Source organism: Aplysia californica, unplaced genomic scaffold, assembly GCF_000002075.1.
Source record: "Aplysia californica isolate F4 #8 unplaced genomic scaffold, AplCal3.0 scaffold00443, whole genome shotgun sequence".
Lineage (NCBI taxonomy): Eukaryota > Metazoa > Mollusca > Gastropoda > Aplysiida > Aplysiidae > Aplysia > Aplysia californica.
Genome location: NW_004797713.1, coordinates 246742 through 271569, shown reverse-complemented (window position 1 = coordinate 271569; position 24828 = coordinate 246742). Strand labels below are relative to the sequence as shown.

The following is a 24828-nucleotide window of genomic DNA, read 5'->3' as shown; positions in this document are numbered from 1 at the left end:
GCCCCAGTGAGAGCCCAGTTAGCGGTGTGAACCGGATGTTGATAAAATACTGAATTCTGATTGGTCCAATGTTTCATCTGATTGGTGGAATAATTTAATGCTCTCTGTGGTGGAAACAACGAACATGAGGCAGGTAGAGCTTTCCCGCCTAAACAAGTGGAGGGCGGTAACTCATTTTTAAAAAAAATGTTGAATAACGTCTTTTGTGATGCACCCCTTCATTTACTCTTTAATCGGATCCGTACCCTTTGCATAACAGTCTGTCAAAATGATTTTTTGAGAAATACTGAAGGTTTCAAAGAGATCTTCACACTAGGAGTATTTGAAAATGTGAAGAATACAACCCTGGGGGGTACAAAATGACCCCAGGGCATACGGATAGGGTTAAAAATCAAAACCTTTTAATGTAGCCTGCTGAAAACTTTTTAAGAAACCAGTTACATGGTCAGACCGTAACTTCATCAACATATTATTGTGAGTGAGGCATCTGTTGATATGGAGGCCCTTGTGGGTCGTGGGACAGAGGCTGTTGTTGTTGCTGGTATCCCCGTATGGCATAGCTGCTGCTGCCTACACCATGAAAACCTTGAGACAGGGCCTGGAGTCCTTGAGCAGCTGTCTGAATACCTAGTGATGTACAGTCATGTTCTTGTGCAACAGACGCCAAATCTTCCAGTGGGTCTTGGCCTAGAATGGAGTAGTGTTGAGAGTGAGATGTCGGGCAAGTGCTTGAAGCCACCATGTTCATCTGCGTTGACTGCTGCTGAGTGTAATTTCCAGAAAATGTTGTTAGATTTCCAGCAGTGCCTGCCTGAATGCCTTGAGCAGAGGCCTGGCACGACATTCCACCATCATTGAGGGCACTGGAAGAAGTGCTGCTTATGTGCACCACCATCGGTCCGCTACACGGGTAGTTCTGAAGTATTGCTTGTTGAGAGACATGATGTTGTTGCTGCGACAGATTTCGCTGGAATTGTGCACCCTGAAAGTCTATTACAAGCTTAGGCACATCTGACGGGGGCCGAGAGCTGTTTGTAGCAACAGCACCTTGGGAGTCGAGAAGTTGTAAAGACTTTTGGGCCAGAGATTGACATCCGTTCAGAGACGCAGAAGTCATGCCAGGCAGTGCAGCATTGTGCACTGCCCTCTGCTGATTGGGAACAGATACAGGGGATGACCACTGCACGACTTCTCCATTCCATATAGACTTGGCGCTGTGTCGATTTTCCGCGAGCTTCTGCTTTTCTAAATTTAGCGCCATAGTATTTTTCGCATATGCCCCATCCTTCACATGAGGACATTTGTTTTCCCGAATCATTTTCAGAAGGTCTACCCGCTGAGAGTCTTCAACGGCTGCTGACTCCCACATGACAGACAAAACATTGGCCCAGGACATTTCATAGTGCGAGTAGACTTCACACAGCGCCTCAAACATCATCTTGGAGTCAATGCTTCTGGCCTGAATGTCTGCCAAGTGAAAAATATCCAAAGTTTTGGCGTCATTCCCCGATACACTGTTCACTATCACAGCAAAACACCAATCTTCTTCATCAGCATTTTTAACACTGCTTTTATCACCATTATTTTTCTCTCTGGATGAATCTTGGTTACTACCATGAGTCTTATCTTTCACTGTTGACGAACCGTCGTTAATTATACTTTTTGCCGCATTACCCTGAACATCATTAGAGAAATCATTGTCCAAACACACAGTTATCTTCAAGTCACTTAACTCTGTGATATTTATGGACAGTGTTTTCGAATGGAGTGACAGCAGAGTCTGAGGGGAAATCTTTCCCTCCACGTCTACAACAACCTTGTAGCAATGATGAGCATGTCCCAAGTCCACTTTGGCAAGTGCCTCCGGATCTCGGCAACACTGACGGGCCAGGTCCACAAACAGCGGGCCCACGGAGGAAGGAAGGTTGTGTTCCGCAATCACGGAGCGGATCATTGCCTGGGAAAAAAGGAAATTATAGAAGAAAGGTATTAGGTAGTGCTCAGCGACTACAAAACAGACCATAACCTAGAAAAATAAAGAGGAGAAAAAGGAAAAAAGCTCCAATCCATTCAACAAAAATTTGTACATGACGTACAGTAGGGCACAGATAATTGAACATAAACCTCTAAATCATGGACAGCTTGTACGAGCTGCATTTCCCCTCCTGATCTCTCTTTAATATTTTACTATATGGTTTACAGAAATTTCATGTGTAAAACACATATAGGCTACATTGTAAATGTATTCCCAGACATTTTGAGTGCCCGACTGTATTTGATAACTGAAGATGGCAAGCATGGTTCAGCAATAATCTTGCAGATCATATTATTAAGACCCCCCAAAAAAAAGGAAATATAAAAAAATTGTATAAAGATTTAGATTTGATAAAATAACAGGGGATACGAAGTTGTGTTCTGCAATCAGATGGTAACCTGAAAAAAAATATAGAGGGAAAGGAGGGGGGAGGGTGGAACTCCACTCAAAATTTGCATTTGATATCACTGTTGGCTGCGGTTTTGATTAAAAGAGCACATTGACATGATAACGAGCACCTAGTGCAAGGAAGAGGCAAGGTAGAAAGTAGAAACAATAGAGAGAAAGAGGGGCAAGAAGAAGGACTCACTGGTGGCGCCTGTTGAATACAGTATTATATTTTTACAATATATGATGTCAGTAAGAGGAAAATATCTCTACCACCCAGAGAGGCAGTGTGTGTGACATAAGTATAATTTTGTAATTAAATGTGAACATTTTACATCCACATGTGAGATGTGTAAGTTATAACAAAGGTTTTTACTTCACAATAGGCCACAGGTGCAAGGACTACCATTACTATAACAACTGTAGACAGATTTACAAACTCGCACTGACTTTAGTACTAGTACCGTACTGGTATGAGTATTTTCAAAATGGGGACCCCAGTACAGTGGTCTCAAGCTATTGGTAAGTTGAGTAAAAGCATGAATCAGAATAGCCTTAAAGTTCACTGGCAGCGAGGAACCAAATTTTTTTCTCTCTCTATATATAATTATCACTTGAAAGTGCACATTCCAAGCTGACAACTCCCATCTAATAGTAGCCTGATCTCTGTTCAGCAGGTGTCAGAAAAGGATCAGACATAAAAATGACTCATTTAACTTTGAACAGACTGAAGCAAAGCAAACACAACACATGCCCTCCTTTCGTACTTGAAATTGTTGCTTTGCCAGGGAGAAAAAGACATAGGAACGTGGTGTGAGACAGAATTACACAATGAGGAAAGCCAGTGCGAGTTGTTATGTTGTAATTATGATGATCGTAATCTGAGACTGCTTATTGTAGTAAAACTTTATTCAGCTCAAAGATTCAATCTACTGCAGGAGATCAGATGTGAGGTGGTTCACAATAATCAAATCAAAGAAATTTAACAGAACGCTTATCATACTCTAGATTACTCCCCTTCGAAATTCACTTAATAGCATGTTTGGATAAGAGCCCGCTTTTCATGTCATGTGAGGTGCATACTTTTAGTCGGAGAACACTGTATTAGTTTTCTCATAATATAATCAAGACTACAGTAACAGCATGCACAAATCAGTAGCATTGTTGAGAATAAAAACGCAAAAACAAAAACATGTCAAACTCAAAATGTTGAAGTCAAAATTATTAGAAAAAAATAACCTGACAAAGCATGCTTCGCTGGTTAGTATATATGTAAATACACAATACAACAAAAATAATACAGTATAACACGGATAGGTCGAACACAGAAGACTAGATCACGCATGTCGAACTGTGCCTGCTGTCTCGGTTTTTTCTTCTTCTTTATATATCTTTGTAAGAAAATTACCCAAAGCTCGAACCCAAACACGGAAAAGTCAAAACAATTACGTAACTGTAGAGGTCGAAAGTCGATGTCCTTTGAGGTGCACTTGAGACAAAATAATAATCATACATGTTTAAATTTTTCTTTGAACTGGGAAAAAGGCAAGGCTGGTAAAATACCACCTTCCCCCGTCCACAGAAGCAGCTAGCTGTGCTATTTTTAGTGCACTGCTCGACACACAAGCACACATAATGGAGCACCCCATTTTTCATTTCACCATGGCTTCAACTTCAACTAGAAACAAAGCATAACAAGAGCAAACTCTTCCAGTCTACCCTGCTACTGCTTCTCATTACCATCATGCTCATCGCTGGCCCCGCTGGAGGGAGGGAAAATGTACAGACTACCAGTACCAACTGCATACAGTGGAAACCATATATAACAACAGGCCCGGTAATAACAAGGATTTTTTAAAATCCCTGTTTTTTTCGATTACATGTCTTGATTCAAAGTCATTGGCAATAACAGGGGCTCATCGGAGCCCTATCGGTCATAGTAGGGACAAAGGCTTGTTAACAATGTGTAAAAAGTAACGCAGTGATGGAGCAAGCCCCCGCAAGCCACTCCACTGCAAGGACAGGCAGCGGGAGAAGTGAGATAGGGCTGCAGTGTGCTGCAGACTTCGATCTAGCCCTACTAAGCCTAGCTACACGCTTGCGTAATGTGTCAAGCGCAGGGTACTTGTGACAAGGGAAACTACCCATAAAGAAATACAGCTGGATTAGTCCACAAATGCTTATTTCCCTTGCATTTCTGATTTAACAGGACTTTTTCTCTCATCCCACCGTCCCTGTTATATCAGGTTTACACTGCACTCATTTCTACCGCTCTTACTAGTCAAAGGGCAGTAAGTAGCAATCTTTGTTGCTTCCCTTGATTCTCTGACACAGCCGATGCCATAAAACTGTTCACTTATCCCTTGAACTATGGATCCCTTGAACTACCAAGGCCGGTCCTAATGAATTCGAGCTATCCGTGTTGTACTGTATTCAGAAAACAGACCTACTCCTCCACTTGCAAGGTGTTAATAATATCTGTCCTTTGTATGGTAGTCCTCAAAGCATTGTTCAAGACACAATCCTGGTTTTGAGGGGCAGCTAGGACAGTAGAAACGGCTGTCCTTCCTCTTCCCCTTTTTGATGCACACACGGCAACGTTTTTGAGGCCTAGTCTTTGTAGTGGGTGGAATTTTATAGATAAAATGCCTTCCTGTCAGTCTGAGCACATTTTCATCTTGAGGATTGAGGGGCTCATTATCCTGAAAGACCACAGACCAGCATTTGTAATTGCAATCTATGTGTATTACACCCCCATCGACACAATATGGATCATAAGGCGGCTGCGCCAACCTTGCTTATCAGGGCGAACTCAGGCTGAGAGGGACATAACAGTCCTGCAGACAGCCACAGATACTTGAACTTGACTAAAAAATCTCCCCACGTGTGCTTTGAGACCACATCTTTTGCGTGTGATGATGAAGAGCCTAAAGACTGGTCTGTACCTGCATGACCAGCATTTGAGATTTCCAGAAAATCCAAAGACAATGCCACAATTCCTACCTTAAAGCATGCCCAAAGTCTAACCCACCCAGTGCAGAAATTAGTACAAGGTTGGGGAAGGGGGGGGGGGAACTTTTATATCTGAAAGTGGTAACGTCTCGAAGTAGGTGGGGAGGGGGGGGGGGTTGAAAAAACATTATTACTGGACAGAAGAGAAATTAAAATAAAAAAAACAAAAACACTGACAAATGAAATAAAAGAAAAACCAGAAACCTACAACTATATATATAACTCCACACTTATATCAAGACTCTTTCGGCTCCATGAAATTACAAAGTGGCACACATCTATAACCCAAATCCCAACCCACATGCTTCATTCACAATGCTATTTTGACATTCTTTTACTTACTTCCATTTCCACAACCCTGTCCTCCAAATCAGGTAGATCTCGTTCACTTTTGACTCGTCCTGTCTAAAAAAAAAATAATAAAAAAATTAATGAAAGCAAGAAAAGGCTACACTTTCAACAATTTCTGATAAAGTACATGATTTCTTTTTACAAAACAAGAGATAACTCTACATATAGTCACCATATGACACATATTAAACTTTTGGTTTTTTTGGTAATAACTGGTAACTTTTTGGGTCACTATTATTTGTTTGACCCTTTCAGCCCTTAAAGATTATTTTATAGGTGCAGCCTCTAAATCTAACGTCCATCTCCCATAGGGCAGACCTGCGTGGCTGAAGAAGAGTTATGAAAACTCATTACCCAAGTGCAAGGGGAGTCATTAACACAAGTTAGCCTGTGACCCACAAGGGAAAAGGAAAAGAGAAAGGTCAAAGAAAATCGGACACCATGATGTGGATAAACAGGCAAAGAGGACCGGACACTCCCAGTTACAGCTGAAGAGACTGGCCAAGGACCATGATGACTTGTCAGGGTTTGGTGGAAGCCTATGCTCGATACAGCATGGAAGATAATAGGAAGTGAATAATTATGGTAGTTCTGGCACCATGGACCATTATGGGCACCACAGAAACTGCAATACATAATTTCTAACAGTCACAATTCTAACAGTCAAAGTAGATATACTTAACCCTATCCGTACGCCCTGTGGTCATTTTGTACCCCCGGGTTTGTATTCTTCACATTTTAGAATACTTCTAGTACGAAGATCTCTGAAACTTTCAGTATTTCTCAAAAAATCATTTTGACAGACTGCTCTGCAAAGCGTACGGATTGGATTAACAAGTATATTTCCTCTTTGGAAGTGGTGGCACAGAGTTCCACATGTCGTATGGAAACGATAGTAAAACATAACATACGGATAGGGTTAAACAACGAGCATGTCACAGTAGGGCTTACTATGTCAGTCCTCACTGCCAGCTCTTCCATGTGTTTGTTACTCTTGACGTGATCGGCCAGTGCCGTCCTCCCACGGTGACTGTAGTTGATGCCAGCCACACACCATCGGCACAAAACAAAGCCTGGCTGATCCACCTGAGTGTTGAATAAAATGCAACATTTTATGGTCTCGAGTAAAAAGAAGCAAAGATCTTACATTAACACAATAATAATTTTTAAATGCGAGGGAGGGGGCGAATGATTGAGACAGTAGCGGGAAAGCACAGACAGAAGGAGGACCTACCGCTTAATTTTATTGGAAGGTGGTAAAGAGGAGGGATTTTATACACATCAGTGACAAATTATCCTGTTAACACATACAAACAGTAGAACACAGCTATAGCGGGACTTTGGGTTCTTGAAGCAAAATCCGGCTGTAGGTGAGTTCCCGCTATAGGAATGCAAAGGGGAAATTACTGGAAGTTTTCTTTTAATCCACATGATTACCTCCCTTCCATATCAATAAAATTTGCACTTTAGATTATTCTTTCTTTTATTGTCAACTTCTTGATTATCTCGGTCCTTAATTCGCGTGAGAAGCATTTCCATTTGTCTTTGTTGGAAGCCGTCTTTTCCTCTGTCCCGTTGCTTGTGCTGTCAGTCATACCGGTAGGCCTACTGTAGATAACTAGTGAAGTGGATGCGTGCGTATGCCTCTGAGCATCAAGCGATCGCAATTCAATGAATCAGGAATCACACACTACCCGATCTCCTTTTCTTTTCTTTTTTTGGCCTAGCTTAAGCCTAGGGCTAAGGTACGTTCTCATACTGAGCGTCTAAGCTACGGCACATCACTTCTGGAGTGGTTCACTCAATGCGTCTCTCTGCAGCATCTCTCTCTGCCGCCTGCCCCACCTAATTCATCACTGGACTGGCCAATCACAACGCCGCACTGCAGACTGCCTGTTTGGAGCCGACCTACAGCCCCCCAAAACCCTTCCCCCCAGTTAGAGCTCGCCCGATCTCTCACGCTGCATCCGAGTTCGGGCCTTTCCTTGCCCCGCTAAACCTGAGCTCAGGTAATTGAGTTAACATAGAAGAAAATAAACGGGGATCCCGGTAACGTCCCGCTGTACGGATGATCCCGCTGTAGCGGGTGCCGCTATAGTCATGTTCTACTGTTTAAAAACTTCAGCATACACACTTTAAAACACACACAAATTTACAACTCAAGCTCACATCAAAAGGCAGAGTACTTCACCAACATCACAGACATTGATAAACATCCCTGTTTTGACCAAACTCATCAGAGTCTAACAAGATTGAATAGGGCTAGTGATGGTAGCTCAAAGGCACCCTGAGTAAGTCCTGCTTCTTTTCTTTTTTAAAAATTCCTCCTTAGTTTTTTTACTTTTAAAATCTCATAATGCTGTTTAACAACATAACCACCTCTGTATTCTGTTTTTCTTTGAAATTAATTGGGGCCATTTCAACTGGAATAATTCAAATAGGAGGGAAAACTGTTAAGACTGTGCGGTGAGTATTTATAAGTCATGACAAAGAGTTTGACAAAGCTGACTACGTTTTATTAACTACTTAGCAAAAAAACCCCCAAATATTTCAAAATCAATACAGATTACTGATAAATATACAACAAAGAGTTCCACCACAAACCTTAACAAAAGCATCCCCGTAGAGGTGAGGAGTCCCTTCGAGAGAGACTCTCTCGTGAAGCCATTTCCACCTCCACTGCTGTGGTACCGCCACGTCCTGGTCTCTCACGATCTTTCTATTTTTCAATGTATTGTTGAGGATCATGAAGGAGGTCACGGGTAGATTTTTTACTTTTCTGTTCACTAAAACAGATTCTTTGCCCCGAGAGTCAGGGAAGTCTTCTGCCCCCTCGTTCATACTGAGATATTACCACAGTAGCCAAGACTGCGGAGAATGGGGGAGATCTGTCAGTCCTACAGGATCAAAGCTGAAATGAGGAAGAAAAAGTGAACTACTTCGGTAGAGGTACAATTACAAAGCCAAGACGAGTATCGGGTAAAACATTTTTTTTAAAATGTACGTCTACAGGTGATCCTTTACACATTAAAGCTCAGCTTTTGATCTAGCAGGCACTTTCAGTTTGAATTTACATGAGAATTAAGTTCAGCTGGAGACTGCACAGGGGCCATGGGTATCATGCAAGACAAAAGTGAAAAATTAAGACTTAAATGAATCAAGACTGGCCGGTTAGTCTAAATAATGTATCTACCAGTCTATCACTAGTCAAGATGGCAATCAGTACAATCCTGTATACCGCCAGCCCCGCTGTGTTGCCAACTTCATGGTAGGCGGTATAACGGGGTTTAACTCGTTGTAACAGTAATGCGTTATACGCCTGATTTTATTCTTCTACGGTATTATTGGGAGGACTTTCGTAACGAGCGACCATATGAGACAGAGTAGAATAGAGGGATAGGGAGGGGTAGGGTTAAGTTCAGTGGCGTCATGCGGGATACAGACAAGGTGGTGCACAATTGAAAAGTGAGCAAATGGGCAATAGGCTTACTGCTACTATTAGATTTCTAGAGAAAGTCAGTTAGAATCTGTACAGGATATCCCATAATCTACATCTATCGATACAAACTGTTTCTTGATGAAACCAAAAGCTGCAATAAAGTGAAACAATACTAACAACTCACTATGTTCACAATCTGAAAAGATTGAAAGATTTCTAATTACTTCGTACAGCCCCAGGACTTGCTTCACAGTAGAGGGAGACAACAGTTTCGATACCCATTCTTCATTGAGTCACCGTAGACCAAGGAGATTACAGTAAGAGTAAGGTCCTTGCCGTAGACTCTACTAGAGTAGTAGAGACAGGCTAGTGGAAACTTGGATAAATTTTTAGCTTGCACCAAATTGGTGCTGCGAAGAGCAATTTCATCATGCACCTTTCTTCTTGTGCGGGAAGAACGATGCCTAGATTTCTCTACAGTGACAAAAATAACTTTGGTGAAAAGATTTTCCTTGCTCACAGCAGACACAACCGCAAGCAGTGCGACGAGCATTATAAACCATCCTCACCCTCTGTCTTCACTGGCGCGGCCAGCGGGTGACGGATGTAGTAGGCCTAATGTAGATCTAGAGCACTGACTGGTTTAGAACAATTAGAAAAAAAGGGGAGGGGGAGAGGGTGAGGGCTAGGGTTAAAGGTAGGTGGAGCGCTTGCACCAATTGCGCCCCGCCACTAGTTATTAGGTCTCTTCTTTTCTGTTTGTTGGGGTGGTCGTTCGTTACGGAAGTCCTTCCATATCATTATACATTCCATGTTCGCCCTTGCATTTTATTCCTATTTTCACTGTGTAAAACTGTCACCTGTCCAACGCGGCCGCGGTTACCTTATTTTATCAACCCACGGTCAAATTTACCTGCCTAAGGCAGCCAGGCGTGGTCACTCATTGCCCAATGCTTTGTCATATAAATTTTGAATTAGCCCCTCAAGCTGTGGTCAGGCCGTCAAAATTCATTCATCTTTCGTTACTGTTAGTCCCTCCAATGAATGTTTACCCAAGTTGAACAATGGGTAAGCTTAAAAATAAATTTTCAACTGCTCGTGAGGGAAACGTCATAACCTAAAAGCCCTGCGCACAACTCATGAACAAATCAAGTGTGAAGTGACTATTCACTGTTTTATTTACCTAATCTGTAACAAAGTAACAATAGACGTTGACGAGCTTGTGACAGAGAAGCGTCGCTCGTTCTCTGAGTGGTGGCGACCCATATTATTTGTTTTACCATGGCACCCGATCTTCATCGTCTTACTTACATTCTATTTCGTTTATTTTACCTTTGCACAAAATCAGCAACAGAGAGAAAGCTATCCAAAAACAAATCAACAAATCAATAGCACAAAAAAAACTTCTAACACCAGACACCACCCACTCCAATTTTTCAAAATCAAAGAAAACAAAAACCCTGCCTTTTGAACTTACTCACCTTACTACGGCTGTGTAAAGTCTTCAGAAGCCCCGATTTGGACCTCAGAAGAGAATGACTTACTTTCTTCATTTTGATCAGACCTGTCTAAGACGGCCACCTGTTTTCCATGACAATGGGTGGCTGTTTTACACAGGCAGGTTTGACAACATTATCATTACCGGCCGGTTCCTTTTAAATCGTATTGACACTGCTATTTTAAAATAAAAATAATGATAATAATCTCGAACTTTGTTGACAAATTCGCCACTTCGACTTTATCTTTCTCACCCGTTTGAGAACAGAAATTTTAACGAGCTAAGTTCAGAGTGTAGTACTAGCGCCTATTAACATAAAAGTTAGTGATGATAACAGTCTGATGTCAGTCCTCTTAGCTCTGTGTTGTGGAATCGCGTAAAATGTAAACATGGCGCACGGAATTACCGCCACCCTGGCAAATTATCGGACATCTCTCCAGTCTCCATCAACAGCCAATATTGGCCAGGTAATTCAGAATTCTACTAGTACTAGCCTACGTGTAGAATTCTGTGTCACATACACGCTCGCTCTTTTTCTTTCTTTTTCTTTTTTTTTCTTTTTCAAATTTCAATATGCAGCTAGCTTAGGAAAACACAAAAAATTTATCATTTTAGATTTTAAGGGTTGAAAAGGAGGAAAGGGATGCAGTTGTGAGAAAGATCACCGGTGGGGAATTGGGAAGTAAAGGAATTCCCTTTGCCTTTGGAACAAGGAGTTGATAGGAAAGAGGTTTGGTAGATTTTGTATGCATGCGTTTGTTAGTGTGTGTGTGTGAGTGTGTGTGTGTGTGTGTGTGTGTGTGTGTGTGTGTGTGTGTGTGTGTGTGTTTGTGAGTGTGAGGGAGAGAGAGAAAGAAAGAGGGGCGGAGAGAGAGAGTGAGAGAGACAGAGAGATAGAGACAGAGAGACACACACACAGACACAGAGAGACACAAAGACACAGAAAGGGAAAATATGTTTGAGCCTGTGTTTTTATGTAATTAAAATGTGTATTTCTTGGGGAAAGGGGTACACGTACATGTACTTTGATTTCCGTGCCATAGGCATTCCCATACTGTCTGGTATCCTGTGGCTTTTGAAATATTTTTTCTTAATTAAGGTAGGATATGACGATGGTGTGACTCACAGAACTTTAATTCATTTTGAAAACTTAGCCATTTATGAATATATGAGAACTGTATGTTATGAAGTTGGTGGACCCATGAAATTCCTTTAGAACAAAATTCTTGGATGGACTAAATAATTATAATAATATTTCCTGGAAAAGGACGAAAAGGAAAAAAGAAAAGTTAGATTTGTATTTCAAAGCGAGAGAGAGTACCAAAATGCAAAAGGGCAGTTACTCTCACTCTGTTTTTCTGTTTCCACAATAAAGAAGCATGGAATAGTGGAGAGAACACGATTTCGAGTTTACTTCCTTCAACTTGTGGAGTGCAACGATTAGGCCAATTTTTTAGTCCTTTATAGCTGCAACAGCATTTTAACTCTGAAAATGACGAGCCATAGCACTCAATCAAAAGCACCTGCTTTAGAAGTGGTACGTAGAGATATTCTAATTCTAGGCCCAATTTTCTTGTAAATTAAATCATAACATCATCATGTCATGATTAGAGTTTAGAGATCAGATGTAGACTCTAGATCTATATAGATCTAGATCTAGATCTAGATCTAGATCTAGATCTAGATCTAGAACTGATCTAAAAATCTAGATTATAGATTCTAGTCATAGGAAGTGATTATTCACACAGGGTGTGCGAATAAGAATTAATATTATCGAAGTGGCTAGCCGTACTTAATAAGTACGGGGCTAGACTGAGAGTCTTTAAGTACGGCTAGACTGCCAGTCTAGCCGTACTTAGATCTAGGTTTGGCCCTATCGACTCAAGCCTGTTAAGTACACAGGTCTCATTAGATCTAGATATAGATCTAGATAATCTAGTAATTATGCAGGTTCAAATACATGCAAGTCAGTAAGACACCTTTTGGTTTTGTCTGAAATACAAATACTTTAGGCATTGCAAACTAAAAATTTCATTTACAATTCAGCCATCAATATTTTAAGTACGGGTAGCCTGACAGTCTAGCCGTCCTTAAGTACGGCTAGCCTGGCTGTCTACCCGTACTTATCTTAGGCCCTATTAACATTAGAAAACAGGAGGTTTAAAATACATGCACTGTCATTAAGGCACCTGGTTTCGTCTCAAATACACAAATACTTTAGGTACTGCACACTAAAAATGTATATTTACAATTCAGTAGGCCTATTTTTTGTAAATAGTCAGTCTAGCCATCATATTAAGAATAAGTACGGCTAGACTGCCAGTCTAGCCGTCATTAAGTACGGCTAGCCTCTTCCTAATATTATTCACACCCAGGTGTGTGAATAAGAAATACTACGCAGTGGCTATTTTTTACGGCGAGCCGTAAAGATAGCCTCCCAGGCTATTTTTACGGCGTGCCGTAAAGATAGCCTCCCAGTGAGTTGAGTGAGTCCCAGGCTATTTTTACGACGATCCTCGAAAAGCGACCCTACTCCGCCTCTCATGTACGCGACATGCCTCTATGTATTAGATCTAGGCCTATATGGGCCGTTCAAAATATAAACTTACACCTCAGAAGGGAAAGGGTGTCTTTGGCTTCTGTAAGAAAAGTGTAAGATTGGGTGGGGAAGTTAACCAAATATGACACTTCTGTGAGATGAACGTTTTGCTCATGACTGGGAAGAAAAGGTGAAAGAAAAAGTGGATAAATGCCAGTAACAAGACCCAGATCTGCATGATCACTCTAAATCCCCGTTGTTTTTTTTGTTTTTTGTTGTTGTTGTTGGGGTTTTTTTTTAGGGGGGGGTACAAATAATTTTGAAATTATGATGAAAATTCTGTAGGTGGACATCTAATTTCTTAATGTTTCTTTGTAACTTTGCAACTGTTTTGTTGATCTTTTAATGTCTTGATGTCTTTTATTTGTATGGCACGTACCTATTGCATTGACAACAGTCTCAATGTCTTCCACATATATATGCGTTTCTTTTTAGTCCATATGGTTTGATTAAATTGTATTAACTGAAATGATATTTTTTTTTATAAGCTAGTTAAAAAAAGCCACATATAGTACAGGTATCTTTAAAATAATAATAGAAATTGAAGATCGGAAAAAGTAGTAATATTAAATTGGTGTAGGTGGGGGTTGGAGGCAAATGTGAGAAAAGTGGTATTGGGTTTTGTGTTTTAAAAAAGTCCCCAAAAGTGTAAGATTATATTTGAACAGCCCCATATGTTTTCCATTTCCTCCTCTTCACCGTCATTCTATTCTCTTCTTCATCTTCCTTCTCCCTTCCTCCACCACCACTTCTTCCTTCTTCTCCCCACCATCATCATTCACCCTCTCTTTATCATCACCACCACCATCACCTCCTCGTCACTATCATTACCATCATCACTGCCAATGCCAGCATCATCATCTCATTCACTGACATCACTACATGTACCACACCCACAAGAAGAGCGGCCATTTTGAAGTTAACACTTTTCGCCTTGGTAATGCCTTTAAAATGTTCCTCCTTCCTTATAATTTGCACTGAGCAGATTTTTGATAGAGGTGTAAAAAAAAATTTTTGTGTGTTCACAATGATTAATTTATTAATTATTGTGATGCAATTTCAGGCTACAGGAACACATATATTTTTTTACATTCAAATATCAAAATTTTGCTCAGTACGATTGACCATTGTATCTGTATCTACCATTCCACCAATTTTCATGCAATTTTGTTAGAGAGTAAGAAGCTTTCGGTTTTTTAAAATTATTCTTTGTTTTGCATGTTGGTGCTGTTTCCATTCCATGGCAACTTTCATATTTTCCGACTTATCAAAATTTACTTTCTTCATAATTTCTTATGCGCGCATAATTTTTTTTCCTAAATATGAATCGGAAAAAGAATCACCCTTGGGGTGAGCTGTTCCCCGTAAAAAAGGACAGTAATAATATGAGCAAATCAGAAAAAAAACACAAAAACTAAAAAAATGCGATCTATTTTATTATTTGAAAGAATCCCACAACAACAAGGTCCTAGTAAAGAACATAAAAACATTGAATTGTTTAAGTCCAGAATAAAGACTATAATTATGATAATACTAATAATAGAGGACATTTAATTATAGTGCCTTACTCTCGGTTTTAACCAGCTCAAAGTATGTTACATTAGTTTAGTCATTTAGTAAAATGTATAAAATAACAAATAGGGTAGTAGCCTACAAGACCTACAAGCCAAGACGGAATTTATAAGACTGAAAAACGTGTTCTACGTCATCAGTTTGTGACCGCCGTAAAAAGAACATTTCAGTTAATACAATTTAATCAAACCATATGAACTAGAAAGAACGCATATATGTGGAAGACATTGAGACTGTTGTCAATGCAATAGGTACGTGCCTTACAAATAAAAGACATCAAGACACTAAAAGATCAACAAAACAGTTGCAAAGTTACAAAGAAACATTAAGAAATTAGATATCCACCGACAGAATTTTCATCATAATTTCAAAATTATTTGTAACCCCCCCCCCCCCCCCTCTAAAAAACAACAAAACAAAACCAAAAAAACACAACAACAACGGGGATCTGCAGTGATCATGCAGATCTGGGTCTTGTTACTGGCATTTATCCACTTTTTCTTTCACCTTTTCTTCCCAGTCATGAGCAAAACGTTCATCTCACAGAAGTGTTATATTTGGTTAACTTCCCCACCCAATCTTCCACTTTTCTTACAGAAGCCAAAGACACCCTTTCCCCTCTGAGGTGTAAGTTTATATTTTGAACGGCCCCTATAGGCCTAGATCTAATACATTGAGGCATGTCGCGTACATGAGAGGCGGAGTAGGGTCGCTTTTCGAGGATCGCCGTAAAAATAGCCTGGGACTCACTGGGAGGCTATCTTTACGGCTCGCCGTAAAAATAGCCACTGCGTAAGGAATAATTCTATTCGCACAGGGTCGAGCCTACGTTGATTTTGGACCTTGTTTGTCACACCCGGGTATCCCACCTTTTGGCACAGGCTTTAAATAGAACAACTGTACTCTAGATCTAGATCTCTAGTATAATATATCATACTTGTTTCAGTCTTAGGGTTAAAACACTCATCTCTCTCTCTCTCTCTCTCTCACTCTCTCTCTCCCCCTCTCTCTTTCTCTCTTCTCTCTCAAGGCGCAAGTAAAACAAAACAAAAAAATAGAGATTTCTCATTGACACAATACACATCTTGAATTCCAATTTGAGTTGGGGGGGGGGGGGGGGTTGTCGTTACATCGCATTGCACAATTAGAATTAGATCGATCCCCACCAAAGACAGCACAACAAGATTGTTCACTCAAACCGAAAAATGTTTGCAGAAGTCTGCGTGTTGCTTCAGAAGAAGAATAGGATAAGCACAGTCTGTTAATTTCACTTTTTTGTTTGTTTTTCACACAAGTAGGGTTTACAACTCTGTTCGCAAAGTCCGCACTTTGAGGGGGAAAAAATGAGGAAATTCTAGGCCCTAGATGCCCAATTAATTGCCATCCTCTATTTGAAAAGCCCTGTGCCTATATTATTTTGAAGTATTCACACACCCTGTGCGAATATAATTTCATAGTATTCACACACCCTGTGCGAATAACATTTCATAGTATTCACACAGTATTCTCACACCCTGTGCAAATAACATTTCATAGTATTCACACAGTGTTCACACTCCCTGTGCTAATAAAATTTAATAGTATCCGCACACCTTGTGCGAATAACAATTCCATAGTATTCACACACCCTGTGCGAATAACTACAGCTATGATCATAATGGGCCATGATTTTTTTCTCGGCTTGCTGGGGGAAGAGGTGTTGGGAAAAGGCCACGCCTGTCGATTTTATGAGATGTGATTTATAAAATAATTAATTGCAGAAAAGCTACACATTCTGGTATTACGCAAAGTCCCTCGCCGACAGTTATATTATGTATCTTCCTTACACTCACATAAAAGTTTAGAAGCCGAATCCGAATAAATAAAACATTTTTTTCGGACCCGAGTCTGAATAGATAAAACCAGGGTTGGGTTGATTTAAATCAGTTGATTTTTAAAATTTAAATCAACTTGATTTTTAAAATAAAAATCAGTAATTTAAATCACTTTTTTAAATATTTATTTTTATTCAGTTTTTACACATTTCAACATTCAGAATCCTTTCCTTGGTTTCATAAAACAGATATAATCAAAAAAATCACCAACCCTGGATAAAACCTATTTTCAGACTCGATTCCGAATAGAACTGGCCTTCTTCGAACAACTTTTATTTTCGAATTGTCAGGCATTGCCGGGTCTGCACAGGAGAAGAGGATCAAAGTCGTGTTTCGCGCGCTGAACAAGCAAGGCCTTATTGACCGCGGCTGTTTTGCTGTGCCTGCCTTCGCCCTCCATATAAACTCCGCTGCATTCGGACCTCCACTGCATTGTTTTTCACACGAGCATTCCTGTTCTGTTTCCTCATTCACTTTGAGCAACCATTGCGTGTCAGCCATGCCACTGTGCCAATAATACCATTTGTAGATGATTCAGGATGCCGTGAACGTAGCCTGCAAACGTTCACGGCACCGTAATCGTAGTCACTAAGAATAGTAATAGACCTACTAATGATCAGTAATTTACTAAAAGTATCATCAGTTGAAAAGTCAGAAAAGAAGGGTAATAAGACTAGCCTATATTATAACTGTTCTATTAGTATAAAGTTATAAGTCTATCATTTAAACTAAAATAAAGCCAGCCAAGGCTTACCTTTACTACTAGTTCTAGTTCATGTAGGCTACCAATAGGATGTTAATAATTAGATACCGTCAATTATTATTCTGTGTAACTTGTAACACAGAAACTTACTTAAATTACTTTCTTGTAATTTAGCCTACACTACAAGTAGTCAAGTGGCTTACATGGAATAGATTACAAGTTACTGCCACTACAACTCATCATGACAACCATAACCATGCCATTTTCATTGACTCATCATTGCACAGTTTTGATGTTTTATAGCCTCCTATTACATTTTTTCCCCTCCATTTCTTTACCGAGGCTGAGCCATTATTAAATGAATGTATATATCATGGGTTCTTTCATATGCTGGGCCTGCATGTGGAAAGTGAGCAAGTACCTCGATTGGGTTGCATTAGCACTTTGGACATGTTGTGAAACTGAAATGGGTTGCTACCAGTGGTTTTTCTGTGATGGGGAACTTACTTTATAAATAAAATATAATATTTTTCGTGAACTAAATGTAATGCATACATTTAATATTTTATTTTCATGGGAACATGAACATGAAGTTGTACTTCTCATTACAGTGACAGCTATTTCCTGAAATGCCACAGTACAAGTGTGACTGCAAACAACGTTTATGAAAAGTATGGTGTACCCTAGTAATTAAAGTAATGAAAATATGTTCTGTCATTCACACACATGGTGACATATTGTTTTTGTTTTTACCACAGGAAGCGAACAGCAGTGGAGATGAAAGTTGTCAAACTTTTATCCTGAATGATGAAGACCATACACTTGGCAATGCCCTGAAATATATTTTAAACAAAAAGTAAGTCCACAATATTGTGCTTGTAAGTACAAGAATCTTGTAGAACGCAGGCATTTTAAAACAAATCTGTGTATATCTTCTTTTTTTTTTTGGTTAGTGTTTTACGGCGCTCACACCTGCATGAGGTCATATGAGCGCGCGGGACACATTAAACATTTTCAGTTGGCGGCCGAAACCCACTCTCGATTTTAGACCACCAAGCAGGGTTGGTAGGGTTGGTGATTTTTTTTATTTTTAAAAAAATCGATTTTTAAAGTTTAAATCAGATTTTTTACATTTAAATCGGATTTTTTATATATTTTTTTTAATGTCGACACAGTTTGGGATTTTTGGTGTATAAAAGTATGTTCTTTTAGTGCAAAATGCATTGTCTTTATTTTAACTAATGATTAATTTAAGCAACTGCAAGAGAAAGCCTTAATCTGCTATATCAGTGAATTATGGCTACAGACAAAAAATGAAGAAAATGTCAGTCTAAAAGGAACGGGGGGAGGGGGTAATTATGCTTAGATAAACTTGCATTTTATTACTGTGTGTGTGTGTGTGTGTGCGCGCGCTTGTGTTTTTCTAAAAAGAAAAAGAAAATGCTAATTTTAATATTGAAAAAAAAGTAAATTGAATACTTATTTTACAACTTACAGTGACAGGGGGGAAAGCAGACTTTTAAGCATGATTATATTAGTCTACTAAACCTTATATCTGTTTTTATAAAACCAAGGAAAGGAATTCGGAATGTTTAAAGTTGTAAAAACGATAGATTTTTAAAAAGTGATTTAAATCACTGAGTTTTATTTTTAAAATCAAGTTGATTGAAATATAAAAAAATCAACTGATTTAAATCGACCTGATATAAATCAACCCAACCCTGGTTTTCAATAATGAATAAAAAAAAAAAAGAAAATTGAATACTGTATTATTTTACAGTGACGGGGGGAAAGCAGACTTTTAAGCATGATTACATTAGTCTACTAAACCTAATATCTGTTTAATAAAACCAAGGAAAGGAATTCTGAATGTTTAAATATGTAAAAAGAGAATACATTTTAAAGAAAGTGATTTAAATCACTGATTTTTATTTAAAAAATCAAGTTGATTAAAATATAAAAAAATCAACCCAGCTCTGATTTCAATTATGGAAAAAAAAGTAAATTGAATACTGTATTATTTTACTGTGAAAGGGGGGAAAGCAGACTTTTAAGCATGATTATATCAGTCTACTAAACCTTGTTTTATGAAACCAAGGAAAGGAATTCTGAATGTTGAAATATGTAAAAACTGAATAAAAATACATTTTAAAAAAATGATTTAAATCACTGATTTTTATTTAAAAAATCAAGTTGATTTAAATTTAAAAAAATAAACTGATTTAAATCAACCCAACCCTGGATTATATCAGTCTACTAAACCTTATATCTGTTTTATGAAACCAAGGAAAGGAATTCTGAATGTTGAAATATGTAAAAACTGAATAAAAATAAATTTTAAAAAAAAGTGATTTAAATCACTGATTTTTATTTAAAAAATCAAGTTGATTTAAATTTTAAAAAATCAACTGATTTAAATCAACCCAACCCTGCCACCAAGGGATCTTTAATGTGCACAACTTGCACACAGGACTTCCGAGATTTTTCGCCCTTGTCCGAGAAGGCTAGGTTAAGATCTTTCCTACCAGAAGATCAGGGGTGCAGCTGAAAGACAGCAGTAAAAAGGAGCCATGGAGTACCAGTAGAAAGGCTGCAGAAAGAGTTGGAAGAGGTGAGGGGATGGGGGAAGAAAGTGGAGGTGAAAGCAGACGACAGAACATTGCTAGAAAGCAGGAAAGGATGTGAAAGGAGACAACTTTAGAGAAGAAAATTTTTCAATCGCTACCTGGATTTGAAACCAGGACCTTTGAATGAGATGCAAACACCTTAACCTCTTGGCCACAAGAGCCTCCATGTGTTTACATTTAGTAATGTTTCAAGTTTATAATAAACATTGATGTGGAGTGGTTGAAAAATTACTTTCATCATGACAGTAACCAATAGATCAAGTCTAAACACATAGTACGTAGTGAACAGATTTTCAGGTCCTGAATTTTTTTCTCGTATATTCTTTGTACTTTGTATTCAGTACACGCACACAGCATAAACAATATGTGCGAAATGAAATTAAAATTGGCGCCCAAGAGGATAGATGTAATTAAACACTACTACTATAAATTTATTTTGATCAAGGAAAAAAACAGCTGATCCTCCTCAAGGGGTTTTAATGTAAAAAAAGTTGGAGTCAGCTAAACATCCAAGTGACTGTTTTATATGAATCCATTGGACTAACATGCCTCTTGGTGTGGCACATGGGGTAGAAGTCATGTAGACTTTGTCGAAAATCCAACTTTTGTCTCTCTCACTTGATATAGCCTGAAATTTGTATATACAGCTCAATTCATACACATAATGAAAGATAAATCTGCATCAAGCATGTTTCCTTATGTGTGTGCTGGACTGATAATCCTGAAGAAATTTGCTGTTCTTTTTGGTGCTTATGTACTTGTTTTTGTTTTTTCTTGACCGTTAGTCCCCAGTGATATGGTTCTGCTATAGACAGGTTTTCTCTTTAGTTTGTGTTATGTGCATTTGGCATATCTTTGGACTGTTTTCTTTCAACTGTTAATTATGTTTCAATTAACTGCTTCATTTTTATCCATACTACTGACATGTCAGGATATACTTTTTGGTCTACCTAGGTTAGTTAATTTTAAGTGTTGATTCTTTACTTTCTGTACGTTTATGTCCATGGTTACTGATTTTCTAAGACCTTTTCTCTGCTCCTTGATTCCAGCCCTGAAGTGACTTTTGTTGGCTACAGCTTGACCCATCCTTCTGAAAATAAGATTAATCTTAGGATCCAAACTTCAGGTGAGTTAGTTGCTGAGGAGCAACATTTATTTCCTTTTCTTTCCAGTTTTGACTTCTCTTTCTCACTTTAAATTTCTCGCTCTCCCCTCCACCACCGCCCCTCCCTCACTGCAAACAAGCATTGAACAGTGGAATCCTAATATAACAGGGATGGTGGGACCAGAGAAAAAGTCCTGTTATATTAGATCCCTGTTAAATTAGAAATGCAAGGGAAGTAAGCATTTTTTGACTAATCCAGCTGTACTTATTCATGGATAGTTTCCCTTGCCACAAGTACCCTGCGCATGACACATTACGCGTGCATGTAGCTAGGCTTAGAGCTGGATCAAAGTCTGCAGCACACCGCAGCCATCTCTCGCTTCACCCGCTGTGTGTGCTTGCAGTGGCGTGGCTTGCGTAGGCTTGCTCCATCACTGCGTTACTCTCTCTCTCTCTCTCTCTCTCTCTCTCTCTCTTTTTACACATTGTTAATGAGCCTTTGTCCCTGCTATATCCGATGGGGCCCTGTTATTGCCGATAACTTCTAATAGAGACAAAGAGTAGGAAAAACGGGGATTTAAAAAATCCCTGTTATTACCGGGCCTGTTATTTATGGTTTCCACTGTACAAGTTTCAAGTGCTCATTAAGACAGGTGCAATACTTAAAAGCTGTTGTTTCTGTTTTTGTTGTTGTCAAGCTATTATATTTTTATCATTATGTTTCATTTCAAACCACTTCCTTAAACTTCTTTTTCAAAAACAGAAATTGTCCTGTGATTTCTTTCTTTATACTTTTTTAGCATTTAGTTGCTCAAGCGTTTTGTGATAAAGATTACCATTATATGGGTGTGTTTCTCAATTACATTTGTTTGATTGATTTTATTTGACATGAATTTTTTTTTCACTGAAGTCTTGAAATTTGAGCCAATGATTTTTTTCACGATTTTGTTCTTTTCACTGTCAGGCAAACCAGCTATTGATGTTTTGAAGCAGGGCTTTAAAGATCTGAAGCAGATGTGTTCACATATGTTGACTACCTTTGAGGTGAGATATTTGATTCACTCTTGGTTGGTTTCATAATTGTTTTCCTGTTTAAGTGATGTTACAGTATGCTGTTTTTAACTATAATCTTTATGTTGTGCTCATCTTCATCAAATGCAATGGGTTTTTTTGCTTCTTTTATTGTGGACAGTTTATTTGTACATTTCTTGTTCTATAAAACAAGGTACTTTGACAATGACCCACACAAATACATTGTGCTCAAAGTTTTTTGGCCTTTTTTTTCCCTTACATTTGAGATCTGCAGATAAGAATTTCACGAGAGTGCCTATAGAAAAGTCTTATAAGTTGGGTGGAAAAGCTTTTTCTTCTTATGCCCAAATTGGAATTCTCTCCCAGAAGTACTGCCTAATATACCACCAGAGAGAGAGAGAGAGAGAGAGAGTTTAAGAAAAGTCTAACTAAAAGTACATTTGTTCAACACTCTTTTCTGCCAGTAAATTTTGTATGTGAGAATGTGTGCGGATCTGAGAGTTGTGTATGCGCATGTGTTTGTGTGTGTGTGTGTTGTTGTTGTTAAATGGTCTTGTAATCTGCATTTTCTTACTTTGATTCATAAGTTGAGTGATGTTTCTGCACTGTACAGTGCTTAGAGCCTTCCATGGATTTAGGCACTCTATGAATTTTCACGATCATTATGATTATTATTATTGTGCATGAGAACAAATTTCAGATCTTCATCGTTGGTCATCGTTGGTGGTTGGCGGGTGCTCTGGTGTGGTTTACTCTTCTTTCTTATCAATCACCTATCGTCCTTATCTCCCCTCCTTTTTTGTGTTTGACACTCTCTTGTAACTCCTCTAATCTTCGGCACTTATTCCTTTTGTGTTGTGAGTGCTGTAAAATACTTATTAAAACTATAAAAAACAATCTTCGTCCCAGCTTTATGTTCAGGCTGTAAAGTCACTATTTTGTATTGAGCCTGGAGCTTAAGCTGTGCCTTTGAATTCAATAGCAAGATTTCTCTTTCTGTGATTTTCCTGTCATTCTTCACCAAAAACACTTCTGTAATATGTCGCAGAGTTCTACTTTTTAGTATTTTGTATCATTTTGCTTCATTGTTACTGTTATTTATTTATTAATACTATTATTATCTTTTTCATCAAGATTACTCTGTTGTATTGCTTCTAGATTTTTTCATAATTAGTTTATCTTTATCTGCTGAAAGTAGTTTTCACTCAGCTTTTGTCTCTGAATTGACAAAGCTACAATACAATAATTATCTTTCTTCATGGTATCGGGGATTAATAGCTCAATTATGTTCATTATTCGGGTGGTTGGAGGGCTCCGCTTGTTGGTCTTATCTCTTTGCTGTCCCTCTTTTTTCTGTCAGTCAGATTTGCTTTTCCCCCCCACCTCTGAATGGTTGTTATTGTGTCAATGTTCTTCTCTTTGCTCAATCAAGCAAAGTTGATTTATGACAAAAGGAAATCATTTTAATCTCGTAATTCCTGTTTTGCTTTCAGTCCTCAACAAGGTACTACAAAGAAAACCACATGGATGTCAACTCTGACATGGATCAGTCGTGACCCTGGGGTCAGAGGTCATTGGTTGTTTATGATTGTTTTATGTCATTTGAGGAATGGTTGATGCTTTTTGTACCTGCCTGTGTGTGTGTGTGTGTGTGTGTGTGTGTGTGTGTTGGAGAGAGAGGAGAAGGAAATGCTAGAATGGGGTCCAGATCAGGGTTGATGAGTTATGAGAACAGAAATAGAAGGCAAGAGAGCGTGATAGAAGGGAGATATTGGTTGAGAGACAAATGTACTTATTTACTGGACTAAATTGGAGTGAAAGATTATTTGTGTATGTGTAAGAATGAGAAAAAAAATTGCATTACAGTACATTACATGCCTGTATGAAGAAAGGAAGAAGTTATGCAAGAGAGGAAAAAGAATTGAGATTTTGTATAAATAGAATTCTGTGCCAATATTTCCCCTTTTGTCATTTGTTCAAAGTCTCTTTAGTTAAAAAAAAGTACCAATAAAAATGAAGCTTACCAATAACTTTTGTATATTATCATTGCATTGTTGTGAATGTAGTTTTTGTTTTGAGATTCACTAACTTTATTTGGTGTGTTTTGTTTGATGTATCCCACATTGACACAATTAGGGCTGCTTCGGTCTTGCCAGCCAGGGCCAGCTCAGGCTGAATCAGATAAAGGGTCTCAACAGAAAAACAGATAAACTCCATGGTAAAATCTTCTCTTTACTGGAACAGAAGTCATGTCTTCTGTGTGAAATGGCAAAACGCCTCCCTAACCAGCTTTTTAGAGAATTAGTGGCCATGATGGTGAAAAATGAGGTGTACATGATACAATACAGTGATTTAATGTGTTGGAAGTCTTTTGGTTTTGTAATTCACTCTTGAAATTCTTTGAGAATGAAGGAATGTTGATTCACATCTGAACAGGCTGTTTTTTATCTTGGAAAAACTGACATTGTGCACCCACCCTACAGATCTGCATGTACTGTTTAGTCGAACTCTCAAGTGGTTCCTTTAAATGCTTAATTTTTCCCCCGCCCCCACCTGAATATATCTCTCTCTCTCTCTCTCTCTCTCTCTCTCTC

The 24828-nt window shown here is 38.8% G+C and overlaps 2 protein-coding genes across 3 annotated transcripts; one reads left to right on the top strand and one right to left on the bottom strand.

Moving 5' to 3' along the window:
* Positions 1-317: 317 nt before the first annotated feature.
* On the bottom strand, positions 318-10833 carry LOC101862132. The gene is made up of 5 exons (XM_005104947.3): positions 10706-10833; positions 8390-8696; positions 6737-6871; positions 5777-5839; positions 318-1957 (listed from the first exon to the last, which is right to left on the bottom strand). Exons 2-5 carry the CDS (start codon positions 8624-8626, stop codon positions 470-472), a joined length of 1923 nt encoding a protein of 640 aa, XP_005105004.1. The 5' UTR covers positions 8627-8696; positions 10706-10833; the 3' UTR covers positions 318-469.
* Positions 10834-11090: 257 nt separating this feature from the next.
* LOC101861753 (DNA-directed RNA polymerases I and III subunit RPAC2) lies at positions 11091-24264 on the top strand. Of its 2 annotated transcripts, none has more exons than XM_035971487.1 (5): positions 11091-11189; positions 18229-18326; positions 21147-21223; positions 22167-22246; positions 23728-24264. In XM_035971487.1, exons 1-5 carry the CDS (start codon positions 11112-11114, stop codon positions 23788-23790), a joined length of 396 nt encoding a protein of 131 aa, XP_035827380.1. In that variant the 5' UTR covers positions 11091-11111; the 3' UTR covers positions 23791-24264. The 2 variants fall into 2 exon arrangements, with proteins under 2 accessions (XP_035827380.1, XP_005105003.1); XM_005104946.3 differs by lacking the exon at positions 11091-11189 and adding an exon at positions 12075-12259.
* Positions 24265-24828: the final 564 nt, after the last annotated feature.

Excerpts from the sequence above, each read along its gene's own strand:
- LOC101862132 (XM_005104947.3), bottom strand. The coding sequence starts at position 8,626 with ATGAACGAGGGGGCAGAAGACTTCCCTGACTCTCGGGGCAAAGAATCT. Across the intron at positions 6,872-8,389 it reads ACGGGGATGCTTTTGTTAAG|GTGGATCAGCCAGGCTTTGT; the intron begins GTTTGTGGTGGA and ends TTCAACACTCAG. Across the intron at positions 5,840-6,736 it reads TGGCAGTGAGGACTGACATA|ACAGGACGAGTCAAAAGTGA; the intron begins GTAAGCCCTACT and ends TTTTTTTTTTAG.
- LOC101861753 (XM_035971487.1), top strand. The coding sequence starts at position 11,112 with ATGGCGCACGGAATTACCGCCACCCTGGCAAATTATCGGACATCTCTC. Across the intron at positions 21,224-22,166 it reads TCTTAGGATCCAAACTTCAG|GCAAACCAGCTATTGATGTT; the intron begins GTGAGTTAGTTG and ends TTTCACTGTCAG. Across the intron at positions 22,247-23,727 it reads ATATGTTGACTACCTTTGAG|TCCTCAACAAGGTACTACAA; the intron begins GTGAGATATTTG and ends TTTTGCTTTCAG.